Source organism: Echiichthys vipera, assembly GCF_963691815.1.
Source record: "Echiichthys vipera genome assembly, chromosome: 3".
Taxonomy (NCBI): domain Eukaryota; kingdom Metazoa; phylum Chordata; class Actinopteri; order Perciformes; family Trachinidae; genus Echiichthys; species Echiichthys vipera.
This window is the reverse complement of record NC_139828.1, coordinates 9,958,960-9,983,461: the sequence shown is the minus strand read 5'-3', so window position 1 is coordinate 9,983,461 and position 24,502 is coordinate 9,958,960. Positions and strand designations below refer to the sequence as shown.

Genomic DNA, 24,502 nt, shown 5'->3' with positions numbered 1-24,502 from the left:
ACTTACGCATCAAAAGTCAACATTTTAAGGTTTTAAATAAACTGTGTCGAGGCACTTGAAGGCATTTAATCTCTATATAAAGAAACCTGTATTTTCATAAACACATGATTATGTATTTAAAAGATATTGTCTTTATTTTACCTGGATCGTTAAGGTTCTATCTCGCTTTGATGTAAGATTGATGTTAACCTTACAGCCGAGTAAATGTTGCCAATCACAAGGTTGGTAAACTTGAGTTCAGGTTGTTTGTATCCTGTGCTTCATTCTCACCCATGCAACCACAAATCTGGATAATATTTAAATTTCAGGCACCGAATACCTACATCAGTCCAATTCATTTAACTTGTTCAGTTTGATTGCAACCTTGTTTTTGGCACACAAAAAGGAATCAGATGAAATTGTTGGCGCTAAAATGATCCTCTGCATGTTTAATGTTCTTTAGCAGCAGAAAACGTGTCTGCAGCTCCATCTGCTGTAGAGTTAAGAATTACCACTTTACACTATCCCAACGTTTGTCTCTACAGGAGCTCAGTCTCAGTGGCAAAGACCAACCACACCCAACTATGAAGGGCAACCACACACACTGGTATGTTAAAACCTTTCTCTGCTACATCAAAGTTTAATTGAAGCAAAAGGTTGCCATAATATATTCTCATCGCTTCTGTGTGCTCATTGAAGTCGACGTAAAGTCAATTATTTCTCAAAAACATACTGTGCATTTACACGCTGTTTCTTTGACTTGTGTTCTGTTTTGTCACATTGATATCTAAATATATGCTGGTTTATGTTTATATAGCAGAGTAAAATGGAGGACCGTTTGGAGGAGGCCATCCATGTACTGCGTAGCCATGCTGTGGGCCAGGGCTTAGAGGGCGCCCCCGACATGCACAGCCTGCTGTCCTCAGTACACAACGGGGGCCTCGGGGGCCTATCTCCAGCTTTCCCCAATGCAAGCCTTGCCCTCAGCAACAGACATCCTGCTATGGTGAGTTACCTTCTCTGCTCAAATTGTGTTTCATTTGTGTCTGTGTTGAAAAGAGACTTTAACCTCTGATGGGGAATGACAGCGACATGAAGCAAACAAAAGTCTTCATTTGTGTTTGCGGTTAAATTTGATCACGTATGTAAAATCTTATCAACACTTCTGAAGCCTCTCTGGACAAGTTTGTTTTCATGCTCACATAATGGAGATTAAAATGTGCTGGGATATGCATGCTCATTCGTGGCGTTTGCTGAAGAAACTGTGTCAGTATCAAGGTTAAAGAAATTGTACAATATGTTGTTTATAACATGGCTGACAAGAACACTTTGATTTATTTGATTTATGATTGTCAGGGTACCTCAATCTTTTTGCCTTTGTGTTACACAACAAATTGCCCTTTTGAGAAAAATGGTTTTCTGTTTTAACTAGCATTAAAAGTTTAAAAAACCCAATAAAATTGCATTGCTTAATGCTTAGGAGTTTATACCCATGAGAAACGAAAAAATGCCAAACATGATAATATTTGTGCCATCTGCTGGACTAAAATAAAATCACAAGCAATTAGGAATAAAAGTATTTTATGCAACTTGTTTACTGAGTTAAATAACATTGGTTACACAAAAGATGTTAGCAAACAATGTTTTTTTATTAAAAACATTTTTAATCAGCTAAATCATCAAGTACATGTGTGCTTTCACATAGTCGCGGACAAGTATTTTTTCCTCCATATCTATTCTGACTGGCTTTGTCTTAAAGTTGGACAGTTTTGTTTTGTGGCACCTTTGCAGTCTGTTCTTCTGGGGGTGTAGGGATATTTCTGTAGTTACAAGGTTCATATCTTGGTTCTTAACTTTCATCAGCAGGGAGGGAAACACGAGGAGCCCACAGGCCTTCCTCCCAGCAGCACTCTTCTGCACGGTCATCACGCGTCCGGACCCACACCGCCAGTTGGCCAACCAGAAGGCTTTACCAGTAAGTCTGACTGGATATCTTGTTCCTTACAGTAGAGCAAGTCAGTTGTTGTTCAGTGAAACGGCACAGCAGCATGCCTTGTGTTTATAGTCAAATTGTGATTATCTGAGTGATGAAATCAAACGTTTGGTTTGGGGTCAGTGCAGAGTACATACACAGTGACATGCGTTTTGAGACATCTTCAGTGATCTGTTCTAGACTTTATTAGTTTTCTATGTTATGTTTTTAAGGTTAGACATGTTCTTGAATTTAAACAAACTAAAATTTAAACAATCTGGTGTTTCATCTACATAGTCACTCATGTAAACCAAAAATGTTTTATTATTTTAAATAAAACTGTCGCACCTGGACCAGACCTAGATTGGTTGACTTGATCGTCGTCCTCTGACCTTTCGCAATTTCATATATAGTAACAATTCAGGTGAGATTATAAAGGCTCTTGGAACGCCCTACTAACCCTAATGCTAACATCTGTTTATTTGTGACTAGGTCTTCCTGGTTTGGCTCGCTCCACACACTCCTCCAGCAGCTCAGACATCAAAAGAGAAGACAAAGAAGATGATGAAAACTCATCTGTTGCAGACAAATCCGACGACGAAAAGAAGGAATCCAAGGCAGCACGTAGTCGAAGGTAAGGTGGTCCTTACTATGTTGTCAGTACTTTGTACTTTTTAAACTGCACTTGAATATTAAGAATATTATCATGAAAAAAACAAAATATTTCATCCCACAAAGGTGGAGCTTGTCTTGATGCAATTGCCAAGTGTGTGAATATAATTAGAAATATCTGCTGCATGGTTCCACATGTCAGCTGTTAAACGAGTCAGACAATGTAATTCATCTTAGTCATCTCCTCTGTCCTGTGTTCCCCAATGATTGCCCACACTGTTAGGTATTTAACAATGTTGAAATTCCCCTTCCCTTCATGTCACGCTTTCAGAAAGGAGGCGTTGACCCTTCAGATGCTCTCTAGCCTTTCAGACCCGAAAGATGAGTAAGTTTCTCCAATAGCGGGTCAATTTCTTTCTTTCCTGTGTCTAAAATCTGACTTGTAAACTGTTATGACATTCTGAACTTCAGTGTTCATCACTGACTTTCAATATTTCTGTATTCGTGCTGCAAATGAGTTGTGAGATTTGGATTTGAAATGGGAATGTATGAAGCAAAAACAATAGAAAAACATTTACCTGTAACAAAACATCACATTAGGAAACTTTACAACTAGGGCTGTGATGATGACTGCACCACTGTAATACTGCGGTCATGCGCGGGTACCGAGTTGAGGATTTTTTTTGGGGGCTGGTGAAAGTTAAAGAAAGATGCATTTGGTGTGTTTGATATGAAATATAATAAACACAATAATCATTGTTTAGTTATCATCACTGACTCTTTTTAATCCTTCCAAACTAGTTTTCATGTTGACTCCTTGAGAAATCAACAGTGTTTATTGATGTTATTTCCCCGCCCACCAAGCAAGTGAGGGGAACCTGCCTGTATTGACACAGACACACACTCAGACTGTGAGCTGATCAATAAATGTAGTTACGGTTAATAAGTAGCTAAATGTTAGTCGTAAAGTCACATGGACACTAAGGTGTTTGATAGTATGTGTTGACGTTTCATCGACGTCATAATTTAATCTCCTTTTGTAATTAGTCTAGAGGAAGATGACGAGGACCTTCCCCCTGAGGTGAAGATGGAGCGTGAGAAGGAACGGCGAGTGGCTAACAATGCCCGCGAGCGTCTCAGAGTACGGGACATCAACGAAGCATTTAAGGAGCTTGGGAGGATGTGCCAGCTGCACCTCAGCCATGACAAACCTCAGACCAAACTTCTCATCCTGCACCAAGCCGTCAATGTCATCCTCAATTTAGAACAGCAAGTCAGAGGTCAGTCTGCAAGCAGCACGCCATGGATGGCTGAAAGGCACAGTGTATTACCTGTTAAATACACATACATACTCTTTTATACTGACAAAGCCCGTTTCTGTTTTCCCTTTCTGTCTCAGAGCGTAACCTTAACCCCAAGGCAGCATGTTTAAAACGCCGTGAGGAGGAGAAGGTGTCTGGGGTGGTGGGTGACGCACCCATGCAGCTCTCAGGAGGCCATCCTAGCATGGGAGGAGATGGCCACAACCCAGTTGGCCACATGTAACACCAGGTAGGCCTTGAATGTTGGCTACTGAAGTGATTATTTAGGATGTAACCCTGAGTATGTTATAGCTCTACATTAAACCCACAGTTAAATCGCAGTTATAATCCTTAAGATTTCAGACATGGTTGATTTGTGAACACCCATGGTTGCTGGTGGTAATGTGGTTTATTATAACAGGTCCCAGAACTCTTGGGGAAGCAAACACTTTTTGACCAGCGACTTTTGTCAGAAATACAACTAGAGCCAAACAAACTGACCTTGTTGTGATGAAGTGGAAAGCCATTGGTCGTCCATAATTTGTCTTTTTCCATCATTGAAACCGAAACAAAGGTCAACAGTCTGAAGAAGATCTTTAGCTTTTAACGACACTTTCGGATGTGGCAATAGCACTTAAAATCCCCCTCCACTCAAAAATATGTTTTTCTTCTTGTTCTTAAATTGAAATGTTTGCGCTTCACTGTTCAGAATGATGCATGTGCAGAGTTTGACACGGGAGGGCTGTTTTCACGTTTATCTGCTGAAAGGGGAAATTGCCTCAGAGCTCATTGAAAATCTCCAAAACAAGCATGATTTGTGACATAACAACTAGTTTGGAAGTCAAGTGGGATGTTGCGGCCAGTGCACATACACTGGGCTTCACAGTGACGTAGGACACTTTAGAAAACAGCATATTCATAGATTCTGTAATTGTTAATTAGTTGAAGTGATTACATGCACTTTTAAAGATTTTAATGTGTGTAATGTTTAACTTTTTTGGGGGCAAAAACACATCAGACACATAACTGTTGTTCCAAGCAACAATACGTTTGTATACGTCTTAATAGATGTCAAAAGCGGATCTTTAAGGAAGCCACAGTGTGTAAACCTTTTTCATTGCTTTCTTCTATCGGTCCAGTACCTGCCTTCAATGGCGTGACTACCATGCATTGTTTGTGTTTTTCATCATACCATTAGAAGTTGCAATCTGATTTAATGATGCACACATGGTGCATAAAGTTATCCACACAACAGCGGGACACCGTAAAGTAGGTTACCTTGATGAGGGGATGGAGGTTTGCTGTCTCTCTCCTGCAGCCCTTCATCTAATAACTCACTGTCTGCTCCTTCTCGCTTCATTACTCACTGCAATATTTAAAATGATGATCTGCTGTCTCAAAATTACTTTTGTCCTGTTTTGTAGATGCATTTTTGATAGACGGTCACTCTGCACTAACTGCGGGGACAAATACATTGTGTTTTTGTGGCTGCTTCACAATTAAAGTAAATACTGGGTTTCACCAATTGAATGCTTTTAATGTTAAGAAGTGGGAGTTGAAGATGCTTCATTTGTAATTTCCTGTGAATCTCTCGTGCGTGAGTGCAACTTGAATCGAGCCTGGGAAGGTGGAATCTGCCACAATCAATGAAAACGTAGTAACTAAATGTAAATGCATTCAGTGGCTATTGTTGGACCTTAAATCCTATCAAAAATGCCGTTGATTTCAGGAAAGTCTTAAGGATTATACTTATTTTAAAGAGGATTTTCACTGGTTTGGAGTCAGTTGGCTCCATATTATTCTCAATATTTTGTTGATGTCTTTATTGTACAGGAATACTACAACATAATGTTTGTGGTTCTTCCTTTTTACAGATCTGGTGGTGTTTCCTTGGCTGTCAGAGGATGTGGCCTTAACAGATTTCTTCCACCCATTATTCTCAGTGTGTGTGTGTATATGTGGACATGTCTGTGTATTGTCCGTTCAAGTTTCAAGATGCACATTCACACACTCGTACACACATGCATACTGCCAAAACTGACACAGCCTGTTTGTCGCACTCCCAACCATGACTACAAGCTCAAATGTGAAGAACTTTTTTTAGTTTTGCTTTGTTTTATACATGTAAGAAAAAAATTCTTCTTCTTGGTTTCCACAAGACGATGGAACACCGAAGTACTTTTTGTCCTGCCACAAATTGGGACTTCACACACTGCCGAGAGGTGCTCTTGTGAAAGAAAGGAGACCTAAACAAACACAAATTGAATCAAGGATTTGTGCCTAATTGTTACATGTTTTCTATTTGACATTTAAGCAAATTGCTTTACATGTGAGGAACATTTATTGTGAGGGATTGCTTATGTGTATGAGCAATTATTTTTTAATGTATGTCATTCCCAGCGTGATGGTACAGTCTTACATATGTTATGTAACCAAGCCCATAGTTGAAGTTGAATTGTCTAAATTCAGTGACTTTTCCTTGATCTTATCAGCAAACGTTTAGGGAAGGCGACGGAAAGGTGACAAGGAAAGGTCAAAGTCTTGACGATTCAAAAGCAGCTTATGAAAGATGGGATCTCTGACCGAGAGGCAGCCCCTGACTGAAACCCGGTCTCGTCCCACGAGGCATCTGGAGACCTGGAATAGAAGACTCCTTCCTTGAAGGTTATGAATTATCCAAGTGGTAGAGACAAAACCGTTCTTCCTATTTGTTGACCACAGATTCTAGTGTCACTCCAGTAATCCCTTGTCATCGGTTCAGGTTTTTGTACTGCTTTATATACTAAAGCATGCATAGACGAGACAAAGCACAGTTGTATAGGTTTAGGCTGAACGTTAAGTGTCGACCTGTTGTGCATTTCAGTCCCTGAAAGTCTTGTATAAAAGCCATTTGAGACGCTCGCTAAGTGATCAGCACCACTTAGTGCTCTTGCTTATCTAAAAGGGTTTACTGACAAATGCCAGCAGACTTGACAGCTCAAGATTTTCTCCCCTTAATTGATGTTCGCTAAAAGACAAAAAAATCTGGGTTCCTTTTTTGAAGAAGGGATCTCATCAGTCCACAGTTGTTTGAAGCAGACAAGCCTTTGTGTAACTGGAGGCTTTCTTTTTTCCAAAATGAGCATTCCCACTGAATTTCAGCCCCTCACCTTCCTCCTGAGTAAGTCTGTTCTCACACTTCTTACCGAGAGAAGTGTGACATGTAAATTCACTTCATACATTACTCTGCTTTTCATTTTTCAAAAATTAAATATATATAAAAATATATATTTTTTGTTAGTCTATACATTGTAGATTTTTTTACATAAATGGCAATATTAGTTTGAAGTTTAGAGTGTATTGTAGATGAGCTGAATAAGGGGGTATTTGGCATTTTAAATCAAAATTGAACTGGGATGGCAGAGGCGAAGTGTCAACAGATGATAAATGAAAAGCGTTTGGTGTATCCTTTATTCCAGTTTTGGTTGTAAGGCGTATCATCAGCTACCCAGATGATTTTTTTCCTTTCCATTCGGGGTTATGTGGACAGAGTTGGTGCCACGGTCCTGTTGAGGTGTTCTTACTTCAGCAGTGAGGCACTGAGGAGAAAATGTGGGAAGATTTTTGTCTAACAGTAATTATGCAACTGGTTTTTGAATGTAGCTACCATACTAATGTGGATCACCTTCATTTTCAAAGTTGTGTTCCTGGGTTTTGTCAGTACAGTATATACTAGTTTTCATTTCACCTTTTTTTCTAACGTTTGCCCTCAAACAAGTGGCTCTCGGTGTGCAGCTCACTTTCTAGTCGCCTGCACCTTTTATTTTGGAGGCGGACATATTTGGGTGTAAGGTAATGGATAATATGGAGAACAAAACAGTGTTATTGTGACGTTATTCCCATGTCATGTCATGTTGTGAATGGTTTTAACCAACATGTAATCACCAATGGGAGGTAGAGCATTTTGTGTGTTTTAATTTCTACAAGAAGAGATGAAGAAAAAGACCTATACAAATCAATAGTGTGGCCTTTTCATTCTCAAGACTTAAGATGACATGATGGGAGAGTGATACCTTATCAGTGCCTGAACTTGTATTTTCATTTAAGACAGTTTTATTTTGTGAACCATATCATTTCATATATCATGGAGATTAAAGAGGTACTTGTTCATTCCCCCACCCTCCCTTCTCCTAATGCTTTTTTCAATTTTCAGGAAGAAGTTTAAATGGTATAAAGAGATTTTCTTTCAGTGTATCTAGTTAAATAAATAAATGTTATGTAGCTCTTGTTTAGTTTTATTCCCTTTTTTTCTAATTATTCAACTGGATTATATTGTCCAAACTGCTGTTTAGTTAAGGTCATGGGTCCAGGTCATGAGTTTTCTTTCTATCTGCCCTATATTGCTATATCACTTGACATTACAGGGTTCAAGCGATGCTGCTTTTGGCTCTGATTGTCTGCTTTTGATGCACATTAACATGTTTCAGTGTATGTGTTGCTTCAATTTCAATGTAGGGAGTGAGTGTTTTTTCCGTCGTAGCTGGAACCTCTAATGACTTGGAGCATTTAAAATTCCCGTATATCAGAGTGCAGGCCCTTTGCTGCAGTGACTTTCAGTATATTTAGTCTCCAGTGACTATTTCCACCTCCTGACCTTTCACTCTTCCAGCTCTTTGATGCCGTCGACAGTGACTTTTTGTGAGAAGTTCTAATCACTTCTTTCAAAAGGTTGTATTTGAAGTTTTTTTCTTTTTATTATTACAAGATCAATAATTGTACTGAATATTGTTCCAAGGGGGGAAAAATCTGACTTGATGTCATTTAGTATTCTGTGAGCATCCCATTAGCCTACAAGCTACATACTCAAATTCTTTGTTTGGGGGAACCTTTATTTCTTAACACGAGTCTTGACATTGACACAATGAAATCTGCAGAAGAGCAAGCCGACCACTGCAGGAGCACATGATGTCATCCGAAAATTACGATATTAAGATGGAAAAATGTTAAGTTGACGAGCTTGAACTTGTTTTGGTATAAGAAAGCAGTAATAAAACACTTGCTTTCAACAGTTTTGTCATATCTTTGTTGAACTAAAAAGGGGGAGACTATTGAGTGTTTCAATACATTCACAGGTACAGAGCTTGACATCTTCGGAGTGAGGACACTGTTGACTCCTGCAGCGTCTTCAGGGTTCCTCACTCAATCTCTCTCTCTCTTTTTTTTATTTTATATATATATATAAAAATATATATAGTTGAGAACTGTCCTGTATATAACAGTAATGTAGCAATAAATGTGCCATTTTTAATAACAGATTATACCTTTTCCAATGTCTGGCTTTTGAATATTGTATACATAAAAAGGAAAATAAAGGAAAACATTGTAATAAAGGGTTTATTGTAGTTCGGAAAATGAATTTGTTCATATTTGCCATTGTCAGTAGCCGGCTAGGGAACAAATTCCTCTATGACAGCTTCATGATTGTGCAACCATATGGCACCACATTAAATTCAAAACATGACGCCAGTTGATTTCATGAAGTCAACCTGCGTGGGGCTGAAATACTTGTTCTTACACCATGGTTGCCTAAAAATATCACACAGTCATTGAAACAACACAGAGACCTTTTGAAATCGTGGCCTGAAGTGACCCGTAGCTGTTTGCACGCAGCCCAGTTGGTTATTTTTAACAGGCATAAGAAAGACAGCCCGGGGTCCTTTACAGCCATCAGAGAAAATACGAGAAAACATTGTAAACCATAACACCTGAGAGGTCAGGATGATCCAGAAAATACTAAGTAGATTAGTCGGCGCCAGGTACACTAGTGTCCTGAGGATGTGGTAAGTGGCGTGAATGACAGAGGCGGAGTACTGTGCTTTAAATCATTTAAAGTGTGTTTTTTTCTGTCGTGTTTAAAAACACTTTATCAACGCCCCCGTGTCCTCCTGTGACCCGTTTATTTGACGAGCTAACATTAGCTTAGCCTGCTAGTTAGCATAATCTGTCGAACGTTACCGTTACCAAGACAACCGAACAGCGAGGTCAACTCAGTGGAGCAGCAGTGTTTACATTGACACTGTAAAGCAGAGATCTTCAACAGGGGGTCCGGGACCCCTAGGGGTCCTCAGAGTTACAGCAGGGGGTCCGGGACCCCTAGGGGTCCTCACAGTTACAGCAGGGGGTCCGCCAAATTGATAATCTGTCCAACGTTGTTATTTTCTTTAATAAATATGTATGACAATATACATTAAAGGTTGAATATGTAAGATCTTTATTAAAAACTATATAGTTATTAAAAAATAATACACCCACGGGGCGTGGTACAGAATGAAAGTATCGTTTTTCTATAAGAAATATATATATTGAGTCTGAATTAATATTTTAAAACAATTTGACGGGTTTGACAATGACTGTCACGTTCTGTTAACATTGTAAAGCCAATAGCAGGAGGCATAGCAGGTTGCCAGGGTTGTCTGTTGTTCGGCACAGCTACTGTTGGCTGGTTACGTTTCTCCTTGATCTGTAATTTTATTTATTTTACCTTTATTTTTGCAGATAAAACATTAAGAATCAATTTCTTTATACATTATTGATCTGGTCCAGGAAATCTCAGCAGGAGTAAAGGTACAATAAAAAAACAAGAATACACAAGTATGACTCACAGATAAATATACAACAGATATACAAGTATACACAGCCTATGTACAGACAAAAAGTATAAAACAAATGTACTAAAATGTGAGAAACTTGGGACTGAACAGAAGCTATAGGGATCTACTTAAACATTAAGTTTCTGCTTGAAGGCAGACTAAGGTAAGGTAAGCTAACTTTCATGTTTACTTAGCTGTAAGGCTCACGCTAACGGCTAACCGTATTTATGGAACCATTTGCCAGAGGGGGTTGGTTCAAACAGGCTCAAACTGACTCCGATCTCCTGGAGGCTACTGGGCAGAGTCTGTCTCCAGGTTTTACACACCGCTCAAAGAAAGACTTCCAGTTGAAGACTGGCTAACATTAAATACTTTTAATTAATCTTTACCCTGTATGATTCATCATTTGACATGTCGCAGGCTGATTGCTAGACACACCCGGCGACGAACCTGGAAACCCGACTGCTGTAATTATTTTTTGCTGTTGCGACTACGATCTTGAGACACTGGATGGCGGTGTTCTGCTCATTCTCCATATTCAACCTTTAACATGAATGCAACGTATTGTTAGCAGAAATACATATACAACATCTTTATGATAGACTTACAGGTAAGTAAGGTAAGGTAGCCATGCACAGATACAGTTGAGATGAATGATTCAATGTGCCTTCCAAATGTATGTTCAACATTAACATGTGGTGTGTAAATATATGAATACGTTAATAATGATCATTGTAATATCTTGGTATTGCATGCACCATAAAAATCTGTGTGTATAGGCTTTAGGCCACTTGAGCTGTCAGGCCCAATTTTATATTCAATACAATATTTGGTCCCTGCTTCATCTCTCTTTCAGCTGAAGGCTCTTTGGCAAAAATAACATTGAAGACCCCTGCTGTATATGTAATTTAATTGCAAGTTAACCCTATAAAAATTATTCGAAAATGACTTAGATACTCTCAATATCTAACTACAGAACTGCTCATATTCTTTTGACGTATTAATGCAAAATCTAAATATATAGTTCTATATTATTAGAATTCAATGTCATGAAAATATGTTTATATGTATCAGGTTATTTTCTCCCCCAAATATAATTTGTTTCCCTCCCCAGAGTTCAAGTCAACTATATCTGACCGCAGTTTGTTTTTGTGTAATTATATTGAGAGCACAGCACTATTAACACAGAGGGACAACTCAGATGGTGACTGTTGAACAATCATTTTTGAAGATTATTTTACAGATTACCTAATAAACGAATATCAATAGTCATTATTTCACCCGTTGTTTGATCAATAATTCACTTTGGCCCATGAACAACAACTTAAACCAGTTTTCGGGCTTGTTGTCAAATATCACACTTATGAATTATAATTGTAAATGTTATAATTATAACAGTGAACTTGGAAAAAGTTCAAACTGCTGCATGTACTGCAACTGCTGTCATTTCATATATCACTAACTATATTTATATCACGTTATAGCATTTTCTCCTGCAATCCAATGAATAGATAGTCCATATGAAAAAAAACACACGGTAAAGCATTTTTTGTACAAAAATAATGAGTATTCTCTCATTTAATTATGAACTGTAGTGCAAAATATACATCCAAAATATTTCACATCAGATTTTCTGAGATATTTGACTAAATATGTGCTTGTTATCAATTTAGACATTTCATCATGATCCGATTCCAATGAAACATAATAAATGAGCATATTGAATTTTCGCCCGGCCCTAGTCTGCACGCTAATACCTAAACACGTCCTAACGAAAGTATCAATTGTAAGATCATCATGCCACCTGAATTAAGGAGTCTTACCATCCTAATTGCTCTTGATGTGTGTATTGCAGTCAATTGTGTGGTTCACTGTCCGATTTATGAATCCCATTGTTTTTTCTCGTTGAGGGTACCAAATGTGGTTGCCTGGGGAACTGCTGGTGGAGTGACCCTCGTTTACTTCACAGACTGGCGAGTGATTCTGGACTATGTGCCATACATTAACGGGAAGTTCAAGAATGATGAGGATGATTAAAGCCCCAAACAGCTCATTTGTGAGTGTATTGTTATTATAACAAACACTTTTATAAGCTTGTGTAGCTTTCATTCACACACCTTGTTTGCACTGTTCGGTTGGATTGCTCATTAGCGTCAGCCCCACCCATGTGCTCATGATAAGATGAAGACATCCACATAAACACTGAGTATTAAAGTTGCTGTCACACTGCTTACACCTAACTCTACTCATGCATCTGCACAGATGATGCTACACTGAGGACAAAAATGCCTTTATTCCAAAACATCTGTAGGGTTCATCTCAGGAACTACTGTTTACTGTAGGCTGAGAATAAAGGCCACAGAGTTCTTGTATTTCTTTTAAGCTTAAAGCTTCTTAGATGTGCAGACATACAGGCTTTATGTTTCTGTCGAATCTAAAGCTTTGCAGAATGGTTAGATTAGTTTTAAAATAGAAAGTCAGTTTATAATAAAATATAGGTTTAGAAAAAATATGCATTCAGCAGGGCTAGCTCAACAGATTTCAGATGTGCTGTAATATATTTTGTGTTGTAGTGGTTAGAAGTAGAATCATTTTAAAGTTTAGATATGTTTACTCTGTTCATAATAATAACTATAATTAACTATAATAATTATAATTATGGCAACATTTCTGGTACTGGTCATCAGTGGTGGAAGAAGTACTCAGAGCTATTTACTTGAGTAAAAGGAGTAGTACCACACTGTTGAAATACTTTGTTTCAAGTAAAGGTCCTGCATTTTAAATGTTACTTAAGTAAGAGTACAAAGATATGAGCTTCTAAATGTGCTTTAAGTAATAAAAAAAAAAGTTAAATAACTCTTCATGCAGAATATTATATTATCAGATTGTAATTATTTATGGATTAGTGTAAATATAACTTTAATGTTGCAGCTGATAAAGGTGGGGCTTATTTTACTAACCGTATATACTGCTGTGTAGATTAATCTTTAATATATGTAATTTCATTTGTTGATAACATTTAATGTTAATAATCTGAATCTGTGAAAGTACCAAAGTTGCCAAATAAATGTAGTGGAGCAGAAGTATAAAGTAGCATAAAATGAAAGTACCAATACCCCAAAATTGTACATAAGTACAGTACTTGAGTTAATGTACTTAGTTACTTTTCACCAGTGCTGGTCATGTGTGCTTTCCTACAATGATAAAGCATAATATCATTATTATAATAATCCATTGCAACCTAAATTCCTTTCTGGTATCACACTACAGGCATGTTGACCTATTAAAGTTAATATACACCTCTGGAGCCCTCTTCACCACCCCAAACCCACTGCCACTCCCCCTGAACCCCTACGTGGATATGGTCCTGTCAGAAATCAAACCTCAGAGACAGGAAGGGTGTGTGTGTGTGTGTGTGTGTGTGTGTGTGTGTGTGTGTGTGTGTGTGTGTGTGTGTGTGTGTGTGTGTGTGTGTGTGTGTGTGTGTGTGTGTGTGTGTGTGTGTGTGTGTGTGTGTGTGTGTGTGTGTGTGTGTGTGTGTGTGTGTGTGTGTGTGTGTGTGTGTGTGTGTGTGTGTGTGTGTGTGTGTGTGTGTGTGTTCATGTACCTTTTGCTAACAGGTAGGCTGTGTGTGTCGCCTACAGGTCAAGAGCTTGGGAATGGGCACATGGGGTGGATGCTTACACAACGCAGGCTTAAGTAGGATACCCTGGCTCAACAATCAGCTGCTGAGGGCTTGTTATGAGTTTGGACAACAAGATGCACTTTGCATGAAAATGCTATTTTTGATCAAGTATTATTCAATGTGATTAAATATTTTAATTTCCCCCAATGTGTCCAGTTATTCTAAAAAATGTTTTGCTAAAATCACTTTAAAAAAAAAAAAAATGTTCCATGCTGAAAAAGTGGATATTACTTTAATTTTGTTTTGCATGGCACAGTTGTAAAAGTGTAAAATGTCAATTGCCAACTGCTCCTTAATATTTGTACTGTAAAATAAAACTCTTATTGAGGAAAAATGCATATGTAGAGTCTGATAATATAAGGCCTTATGCACGCTGACTCGCACATATTCACGGGGGTATTACAGACGTGGCTGCACACAGAGAATACGCCAGGGTCGCCCGGCAGACATTAAAGTAATTTTATCAGCCAGACTACGAAATTTGCGTGGATAATGTCTTTCATTTCTCCCATGGAAAGGGGGAGGGGACTGAAAGAGGAGAGGGGAGAAGGGATTTAACATAGCGAGAGGGAGAAAGCGAGATAGTGTCTTCAAGATGGATAAAAACGAGTAAGTACATCATCTGAACGGTTATAAAAACCAACAACAACTGTCAATTGTAATTGTAGCGTTTAATACGCGATATGTCGTTTTCACAATGCATTTGTAAAGTATGTTTATTATCGATTAGGCAGATGCACTCCTGTGGGCTCGTATTTGCAAATAGCAATGCTGTGGTCTCCAGCTAGGATTCGGGTTTTCCCCCGTCCAGCATCCTTTTTTAATGTGCTTTATTTTCCTGCTATTTGCAGCTAATGTTGAATTAAGCATGGAGTCGGCACACTGCGTCGACAGTTGCACGATTTCGACATTTAACCTTACAAAACCGGTCGTATTTCCCCTGCATCGTTAACGTTACGCACACACAAAGCCTCCATAAATACATCATATGCTTTTTAAAATGGTGTCTAGTGTTTAATCGATAAGATCTACTTTGTTCATTCATAAAAGCCGGCTCCCGAGTCTGCATGACAACGGTGGACATTGTCGTTATGAAAACGGCTCTTCTGTGTCACGAAGCTAACGTGAAACTTTGACATTTTGTGTTACTGAGAGAGAAGCAAGCAAGGGACGCGATTCTGCTACATGTTGGTAGATGGGATTATTCCCCGGCGTCCATGATTGTTGTCACTGCATCTGCGTGATTACTGTTTACGGTCTATTTGTAGCAGTAGCCTAATTTATGTTTCCCATAGGTTAACGTTGACGTTAGTGCTACCAAGTGTCAAGCTCGCCTCATTGGACAGTAACACTTCCGGTAAAATATTTCAAAACAAAAGACTGCCACCCTCAACTTTATAAGCAAATTGTAACAAACATGTGACACAAATAATTACTCGATTAAATTGCAAGCAAAACATGTAGCTGAACTGTGTCACCAGCCGGGCAACTTTGGGCTAACTTCTATCACATTTTCTGTTTAACCTACACATATGAATGATGGTGTAATGTTTTAGTTAATTTAATGGTGTTAAACTAAGGTCCAACTTCTTATCTTTTTAACCATATATCGTTTTAAGGGTCTTATTTATCTTTGTGTTTACAAGAGTTGTCAAAAGGATGCTAGCACCGGTGAATTAGCCGAGTGCTCTAGTCGGACACCCCGATCCCCTCGCTGTAAACATTAGGAGCTGCTGGTCGTTCACATTAGCATAAATGCTGTCGCAACAACCGAGACCATACTTCAGTCCTTCACCAACATACATGCATTAACAGCTCCAAAATATACCGTAAAGTCTTCTTAATTTAAATGTTTTAATGTAAACCACCGCCTGTGGTGTGTCGCCCAAACGTTCTTAGTGCATTCTCTCACCAACGTCACTTCAATAAACTAATTTGACATGTAAATGTTTATGCACAAGTATGAAACTTCGCTTGTAGATTCTTAGAAGTGTGTAAATTAAATCTACTTGCACTTCGGTGGCGATCACCAGGTAAAAGCAACACGAACAGACCGGAAACTGCGGCAGACTGGATAGGGATAATATCAGCGAACAGCGTCCGACTGGTGACACATTCCCTTTAATTCTCTACTTTGAAAACAAAACAATACATTTGGTTGTCAACCTTTTTATACTACAAGGAAATGTCACATCCATAAAGCTAAACTTTCAAAATCCCAGCCAACTTTTGATCCCAAATTGAATTTGTAATTTATGGGAAGAACAGCAACTGATAGGAAGTTAACAAGGACACAGGCTGTTGCTTAGCAATGGAATTCCATTGAACATGACCTAGGCCGTTGCCTAGCAATGGAATTCCATTGAAAAGGTCTATATGAAATTTAGAAAACTGAGTTTAGTGAACTAAATAATAATATACTCAAACATACTTGGATATTTTTCCTCTTTTTGTGCAACAACTTGGTCACCACTTACGTGCAATAATTTAATTTCCATGAATTTTATTTTACTTGCATTCTCTACTTAAAAAAAAATATTAAGCTAAGAGTTTATTGTTTACCTTCTTTATTTAATTAAGAGGTTATTGTTAACTGTTTTTTGTTTTACTTTCTATATTTATTTAGCTCAGAGTTCATTGTCTATCTTATACTGTATCTTTTTATACCTTATTTTCTACACAAGTGTTCTGTAAACTGCTGGAAATACAATTTCCTTGTGGCAGTCATCCAAAGGGATCAATAAAGAGAAGGCTAAGTCTAAATGTAGAGGCTTCACTGGAGCCCCTTGGTTCAGTAAAAGTATATCGCACTTTTGATGCGTTTTTTTTCTGTTACAAATTTGTGCAATTTAAAAAAAAAAAAACGAACTTAAAAACTTAACTTTTTGTACTCAACATGAACATGGATTTTGACAATACATAAAATAAATAAATAATAAAATAAATACATTTGAGAGACTTTAGATCATTCTGCATTTGGAAAGTGAATTGACATTGTTTTTGTTACTTTACATGATAAAAATGTTTATATTTAATTTTCTTTTAATTAACTTCAGGTCTTTTTCTTTCTTTTCTTTTCGTTTAACTAACTTCCTGTCTTTCTTAAAATGTGTTTTTTCTTTTCTTTTAACTAATTTGCTGTCTTTTTATGTTTTCTTTTAACTAACTTCCTGTCTAATTGTTTATTTTATTTTCTTTTAACTAACTTCGTGTCCCTTAAATATTTATTTTCTTTTAACTAACTTCCTGTCTTTTTATTTTTTATTTTAACTAACTTCCTGTCTTTTATTTTTTATTTTAATATATTTTAAATAACTTCCTATCTTTTATTTTATTTTTATTTTAAATAACTTCCCATATTTTATTTTTCATTTTATTTTCTTTTAACTAACTTACTGTCTTTTTTTAAATTTTAAAATGTTCTTTTCTTTGAACTAACATCCGGTCTTTATTTATTTTATTTTAACTCACTTCCTGTCTTTTTTTTTTTCTTTTTTACAAGTTTTAATTTTATTTTCTTTTAACTAACTTCCTGTCTCGTGCTGCTGCTGACTCCTCGCGTCTTGTATTGACGCAGCCGCGTTGTCCTATGTTTTCCCTCTGCGGATGTAGCCCTTCGTGCCCCGGCTAGACAGGCGGGTAGTGATGCGGCCCGGGGTCCGTGTGGCGGAGCGATCTGCGCGACGACAAAGAGACGATGTTGTTAGCAGGGAGATCCCATTACAGGGAGGACGCATGTTGTAATATGGTCGAAACAAAAGCGTAAGAAGCGATAGTCCTGCCTATACAAAAAAACAAAATCCTAAAAAAATCCAATTTGGTTTATCGAAGTTAACTTTTTAGTGGATTTCTTAGGGTACTCGCGTGGGAAATGGAGAAGAAAAGGTGGGATTGCACTGCTCTCCCCAAGGGCTGGAAAATGGAAGAAGTGACCAGAAAGTCGGGTTTGTCAGCTGGAAAAAGCGATGTCTATTATTTTAGGTACTAAACGAACGAGGGTTTTGCAAAAACTTAAAGGTGCACAAGACACCGGGTTTGACGGAAACAGACAGGGAGGTGGGGGCGGGGGTCTGTATAAAGTTTGGGATGGGGAGGGGGGTAACACGGCTAGCCAGGCCAGCTCCTCTCGCAAGTGTTGAGATAAGGAGCCCGTCCAACCGTGCAGGCTAGTAGTAGCAGCAGCAGCAGCAGCAGCTCACGCCTGGCGAGGCCTTTGATGAATAAACACTCAGCGTTAACCTCAGTCAATGCTCTTTATTCCCCACTGAAGTGAATCAACAACGCCAGATTTGTGTTTTATTTAGCAGAGGAGAAGAGCAAGATGAGGAACAGAGGCAAGAGAGGGGGGAGGCGGGTCGGTTGTATAGTTTGTGGTAGGCTAACTGTACACTCATACTGGTGTTTACTGTCGTGTGTGTGTGATGTAAGATACGTTTGCATGACTTACTAGCACGTGTCCACCCACGGCCCTTGGATCAGGCTTATAAGATTTCCATTCTGAAACATTTGGTCAAGTGTTGCTGTGTTTACATTGTGCTCAGTGGTTCTACAATGTTGTTAAATATGTTTAAAGTCATATCTGCTCATATTATATATTTATACTGTGCCATGTGCAGCTTGTAGTAGATAATGAGGCTAAGGTAGAGTGTTCATCAAAGATTGCATTCATTTCACAGAGTAATTTGGTGATTTCAGTATCATTGCTCACTTGAATGTGCTCTGCTCCTGCTTTTGACCTGTTGCATGTTGTGCTTCCTTGTTTGTTTTTTGTTTTCCTGTCTGCTGTGTGTGTGTGTTTTGAAGTTTTGCCTCCCTGCCGTCGTCTCTATCAGTCTTGATTGGCCTTTTCTATCTGTTTTTGTAAGAGATGATATGAGTATGGTGGTTTCTCACGTCTTTGCCTTCTCCGTCAGTCCATCTGGGAAGAAGTTTCGGAGCAAGCCTCAGCTGGCCCGGTACCTTGGGAACCAGATGGACCTCAGCTCCTTTGACTTCCGCACAGGGAAGATGTTGATGAGCAAGCTGAACAAGAACCGTCAGAGACTGCGCTATGATAACAACAACCAGAACAAGGTGAGACAAACGGGCTCCTGATGACCTGCCACCGACTGCCAAACGCAATCAATTGGGGTCGTGACAATGTGTTGAGCACCACAAGGACGCTAACTGAAGTATGATAAAGTGTTAATACATGGAGCTCTGCAAGTGAAACACCCTCACATATACAACTGCAGGCTAGAATCACTTGTTTAGCTTTAAATGTCCTATATTATGCTTATTTTCAGCTGCATACAATAACATGTTTACATGCTTAAATGTTAAAACACAGTATTTTTCTCATACTGTCCGTCTGAATATACGTGTATTCACCCTCTGTCTCTGTGTCTTTAAGCCCCTCGCAACAAAAAGCCCAGTTTGCTTTGATTTCTTCGTGTTTCTGGGTCTTCATTTATCTCCTGACCTGCTTTATATTCCAAAAAAGCGATGGAAACCTTGTATTTTACAATATGGGACCTTTTTTAATATAGGGACAAGTTTGATTGCTGTCCCTTGATTTCATCTTTTTTTTTAAAGGCAACATTTTAAATTGCTCGTCAAACTTTTGTCTATGATACTTATCCATAAAATATAAATATATAATTGACTTTGTAGGTTAGATAAGACAAACGCAGCTCAACTGGTGCCTCATTTTAACCACATCAGAGCTGGAGAGAGACTTATGTAGGAGCGGATTTATGCGAATAGTTAGTAAACTATTTATTTTTCCCCCTTTTTGTGTAATGATCACGTTTCCTTATGGACTTAGAGTCTCAGACGAGTTGCATTGATCACTAGCCTCTAAAATAAATGTTTGTAATCAACAGCGTTGAAGAATAACACGTCATATTCTGTCCCTTTTGCTCTTGTCCATTCTGACCTCATCCTCCCTCTGTGTTTAATGTTTTTTTAGGGCAAACCTGACCTGAACACATCACTCCCAGTCAGACAGACAGCCTCCATCTTTAAGCAGCCCGTTACCAAGGTTACCAACCACCCAAACAACAAAGTGAAGACAGATCCTCAGAAAGCTGTCGACCAGCCCAGACAGGTGAACAGCCTCAGCCCGCATGCTAATATTGATGCTGTATTTGTGTTTTGTTGGACTGGAAGTGACAGCGTAATCTCATTTAAAGTGGTTGGGTTTCTTTGTGTCAGAACTCCCTGCAGCTAATATAATTTTCTTCTTTGTCCGCAGCTTTTTTGGGAGAAGAAACTCAGTGGTCTCAATGCTTACGACATTGCAGAGGAGCTGGTGAAAACAATGGAACTGCCTAAAGGCCTGCAAGGTAATACAAGTTCAACTTTTGTTCACTTTTTAAAAAACAAGTGTATGTTTTGTGTTTGGTTGGCACATATGCCATCGCTTAAGTCTGAACAGACGGGGAGACATTTGGCCGGATACGGAATTGGTGACACATGAAACTGAGCTGATTGTTTGGCTCTTCTGTGCTGTCGGGTTGAAGATTTGTATAAAGCATCCACGTTTTGTCAAAAAATACACATAATACATTTTTATTAAATTCCTTCAAAGTCTTCACTACATATATTCTGTAAGTCTGGACACTTTGAACTGCAACGTGACTGGTTTACAGTACAACCACAGGGCGTTCATTCTAGTTTTGTATAAGACGTAACTGATCCTGAGCAGAGATACAGCTTCGATGTTTCTTCAAAATGTCTTCCAACTCGGGCGACTGATGGCCGAGTGGTCAGAGCAGTCGCCCCATGTAAAGAGGCTGAAGGTTCTCGAGGCAGCGGCCGTGGGTGCTGCATGTCCCCCCCTCTCTCTCTCACCACTTTTCATATCTGTCCTATATAATAAAGGCTTGAAAAACTGCCCAAAAAAATAATCTTACAAATAAAAAATGTCTTCCAACCACCTGTTTGGTCGTTCAGGTGTTGGTCCAGGCTGCACAGACAAGACTCTCCTGTCGGCTATTGCAAGTGCTCTGCACACCAGCGCCGCGCCAATCACTGGCCAGCTGTCTGCAGCTGTGGAGAAGAACCCGGGAGTCTGGCTCAACACCACACAGCCGCTGTGCAAGGCCTTCATAGTCACTGATGAGGACATCAGGTGGGTGATCACACAACACATTCACACATGTTGTTTTTACAGTGTTAGATCCTGATGGTTGATTGCTTTAGCCAATATTAAGTCAGTCAGAATCAAAATCTAGTTCCTTATTGGAAGTTTTTGCCCTTTTTTTGAGCAAAATGTATCAGTATGTGCCTGTGAAAGGGTTGAGAAAGAGTAATGATTCCTCTTTTTTTTTTTTTTAAACACACCGATCTGTTTTACCAGTTCATGAAATATTAACTTCCGTATTATATGCTGAAGCTCCATAACGACTATTAAAAAGCTGAGTCGCAAAGACATCCTGGAGAAATCTTCCAAATTTGAAATGACCTTGAAAATGTCTCTGTGCCTTTTTGTCATCTTTGATTCCCGCAGAGTTGACTGCGTTGAGTCTGTTCCACAGGCCATGACGAGTGACCCTGCTCTTTGTTAAAACTCACCATCTGTTCTGTGCTGATTCAGTGGCTGTTATAGGCAGCTGTAACTGCCAACTGTAACAGCTTCCTGTTGTGTTTGTGTGTAGGAAACAGGAGGAGCTGGTGTACAGCGTGAGGAAAAGGCTGGAGGAGGCCCTGATGGCTGATATGTTGGCCCACGTCGAGGAGGCTGCCAGTGACGGAGAGGCTCTGAAGGAGGAAGGCAACTGCAGTGAAGATATGGAGAGCGTATAGCACAGGTTGGTTAAGGGACAGTTCAGGCCTATGAGCAAATTATAAAGACACCATATGACCTTAAGTCAATCATGTGTGATGTAGCTCACACAGAAAACAAAGTAACTTGTGAATTTAAAGTCAATTTGCAAACATAGAAAAAGGCTCTTGTTCTTCCAAGCCTATGCAGCTTATAGGCATGTCCTGAGGTTTGAACTGTATGACTTATTTCACAGTATAAAAGGCCTTTACACACTGATGGCGTGACAAATAAACAACAATTCACACCAGCAGCAATGTTAATTGTTCATTAAAAGGTTTGAATCTTTGCACCAGCTCATCTACCGCGGCTGGTTCGGGGCAAAGGTCCTTCTGGGGACGCTGCTGAAGAGACTGGAGGGTGATTGAAAGGGAAAGTGTTGTTAGCAGACGAGAGATAAAGTTTATCAAGATATCAGTTAAATATACAGTAGCTACAGTTTTTAGTTTGAGCCCAAATAAATGCTACAGCTCCTTCAGACCAGGGGAGGATGCCAGTGTCTTGTTTCTGCTTCTGAGTGAAGGGATTGAGGTAAGCTCAGAGATTCCGCCCAGAGAACAAAATAAAAGTGTGTCTTCCTGTGATTTTCTGACCAGAGTCAGGAAGCTTAAGCAGGAAATGCTAAGATAAGCTGTGAGCTTTTATTCTGAAAAGGTAAGCACAGAAGAAGTGGAGCTCAAGTAAAATAGTTTGCCATCTGATCCATGGATGTATGAGGTCTAGTAGGGGACCTGTGTGCCGTAAGTAAAGTAACACCCTGATGTGGTTGGTGTCTATATTTGAGGTTCGAAACGTTGATCTTGATCTGAATAAAAAAATAAACAGCTGTGTAATATTTGCGATTTGTTCCTAAAAATATATTGACGTGTGAATTAATCACACACGAAACCCCCCCCGTGTGTAAAGGCCTTTACATGCAACCCGGCGATTTATTTTTTAAAAAAAATAAAAAGAAGAATGTTTCTAATTTCCAATCCTCTCTTCCTTTAGGGCTTTGTTCAACGCTTGCACATACACGACCATGAACAGTAGGAGCCATACAGCAGTCCTGCCCTGATGAACTGTCCCTGAGTGTCTGCGTCCGACGCTAACCTTAACCTGACTTACACCAGTCCAACCTAAAGAACTGTCTTCCCTTCGCCTGAACCCGAAACACTTGGAGTCTCAAATGCGTCTGTTCATCATTAACTCCACTGGACGGGACTCGTTGACTTCAACAGCAATTAAATAACTTGACGTGTTTCTGAGCTCGTTTGATTTTGACCAGGAGATTTTAAAAAAATTCCCTTGAACTTTCAAATATTAAAATTAACTTATCTACAGTGTGTCAAAATCAGAGAAGCGTATTTTTTACTGAAAGGCTTTGAATGGGTTTGTATTTTTGTGACAATCGCGTCAAATCCAAACATTTTATGTCCGTTAAAAAGGTGATCTGGGTGCTTATGTTGTTCGTTTTCGAGCGGATTGGAAATGAATGTTTTGTATTTCTGGCATGTCTCTTTCTTGAATTTTATGATGCACTCCATGAGTTGTCTGAAACACGAAAACACATCTCTTCTTGTGGAACCAGTCGAGATGTCTTTATTCCAAGTTTAGCTAATTTAAGTCCACATCGGTGCCAAACTGTTACAAACGCAGATGGTGCAGTTTGAATCCCTTGAACGTCCATCGGAGGGGACAGTCATGTTTTTATTGTAATTATCACAGAAATATTGTACTTCATGTCAGCTGTGTCATGTCCAGTATTGACCAAAGAGGAGACGTCATTTTGAAGAGGGTTGCTTGACGTGTGCGTAACTAAAGTCTGCTTGGTCTTATACCGTAAGCGATTACATTGGCTCTGCTGTTGTACGACTAAACATAAGTAAGAAGTATACAAGATGAGGCTGAGCACAACGGGAAAGAAATGACTTTGATCACTGCTTTTAACGCTCCTCATCATTATAGGTGCTTTCTGGAATTGTGAAACATTGTTTCGGCTTTGTTTGTCACAGTTTAAGATCCACATTTATTTTTCTCTTTAGTGTCAATGTGACCACACACATGCTGCCTCCTCGTATACCCGCGCACAAAATTAGTGACACAGCAAATTAGAGTTGAGATTTAGTGTCATTGTCATTTATCATCGGAGGAATAATGCTTTTGTATTTTTTATCCCCGTCTGTCGAGGTTTTGATTGTGAATAATGTGTCCAGCTGAAATCCTGAAAATCCCTTCTTAATATCAGCAGGCTGATTGCTGAAATGAATTTGATTGTATTACTTATTAAAAATGAGTCGATGTCATTAAGTCTGCTGCAGCTGTGTCCTTTTGTCCTTGTAAAAGTACTTTAAATAGTCTGTACTGAGTGGTACCTTGACACTGTACAGGTGCCCTTGAGTAAGGCACCAAACCTCAACCACTCTGGGTGCTGTGCTGTGGCGACCAATCGTTCTGACTTGCGCTGGGTGTTTTGGCCCAAATCTTTCCTGATATAGGTCCTTTTATATCTTGATTTATATATCACTATATATTTTT

At 39.0% G+C, this 24,502-nt stretch overlaps 3 protein-coding genes across 13 annotated transcripts in view; all 3 read left to right on the top strand.

Moving 5' to 3' along the window:
- tcf3b (transcription factor 3b) overlaps window positions 1-9,238 on the top strand; it is a 29,790-nt gene extending 20,552 nt beyond the window's left edge. For 5 of the 7 annotated variants that reach the window (XM_083911412.1, XM_083911414.1, XM_083911413.1 and 2 more), the window contains 8 exons: window positions 525-586; window positions 797-985; window positions 1,843-1,954; window positions 2,444-2,585; window positions 2,895-2,948; window positions 3,611-3,843; window positions 3,963-4,114; window positions 5,739-9,238. In XM_083911412.1, the coding sequence (XP_083767538.1) occupies window positions 525-586; window positions 797-985; window positions 1,843-1,954; window positions 2,444-2,585; window positions 2,895-2,948; window positions 3,611-3,843; window positions 3,963-4,108 (938 nt within the window). In that variant the 3' untranslated portion in view covers window positions 4,109-4,114; window positions 5,739-9,238. The remainder of the gene's footprint in view (window positions 1-524; window positions 587-796; window positions 986-1,842; window positions 1,955-2,443; window positions 2,586-2,894; window positions 2,949-3,610; window positions 3,844-3,962; window positions 4,115-5,738) is intronic. The other 2 variants (XM_083911415.1, XM_083911410.1) reach the window with 1 other exon arrangement.
- Window positions 9,239-9,621: 383 nt separating this feature from the next.
- uqcr11 (ubiquinol-cytochrome c reductase, complex III subunit XI) lies at window positions 9,622-14,464 on the top strand (the record flags this gene model as incomplete). The annotated part of the gene is made up of 3 exons (XM_083910947.1): window positions 9,622-9,683; window positions 12,404-12,549; window positions 14,138-14,464. The coding sequence occupies 2 exons, from the start codon at window positions 9,622-9,624 to the stop codon at window positions 12,528-12,530; spliced, it is 189 nt and encodes a 62-aa protein (XP_083767073.1). The 3' UTR covers window positions 12,531-12,549; window positions 14,138-14,464.
- A 268-nt stretch (window positions 14,465-14,732) lies between these two features.
- On the top strand, window positions 14,733-24,270 carry mbd3b (methyl-CpG binding domain protein 3b). 5 transcript variants are annotated; one of them, XM_083911127.1, is made up of 9 exons: window positions 17,900-17,940; window positions 18,034-18,159; window positions 18,483-18,551; window positions 19,092-19,251; window positions 20,129-20,266; window positions 20,414-20,504; window positions 21,115-21,292; window positions 21,819-21,971; window positions 22,976-24,270. In XM_083911127.1, exons 1-8 carry the CDS (start codon window positions 17,924-17,926, stop codon window positions 21,964-21,966), a joined length of 927 nt encoding a protein of 308 aa, XP_083767253.1. In that variant the 5' UTR covers window positions 17,900-17,923; the 3' UTR covers window positions 21,967-21,971; window positions 22,976-24,270. The 5 variants fall into 5 exon arrangements, with proteins under 5 accessions (XP_083767257.1, XP_083767255.1, XP_083767256.1 ...); XM_083911128.1 differs by lacking the exon at window positions 18,483-18,551; XM_083911131.1 differs by lacking the exons at window positions 17,900-17,940; window positions 18,034-18,159; window positions 18,483-18,551 and adding an exon at window positions 14,733-14,787.
- Window positions 24,271-24,502: the final 232 nt, after the last annotated feature.

Coding starts and splice junctions, on each gene's coding strand:
- mbd3b (XM_083911127.1), top strand. Junction 18,552..19,091: donor GGTCGGTTGTATAGTTTGTG/GTAGGCTAACTG, acceptor CTTCTCCGTCAG/TCCATCTGGGAAGAAGTTTC. Junction 19,252..20,128: donor ATAACAACAACCAGAACAAG/GTGAGACAAACG, acceptor ATGTTTTTTTAG/GGCAAACCTGACCTGAACAC.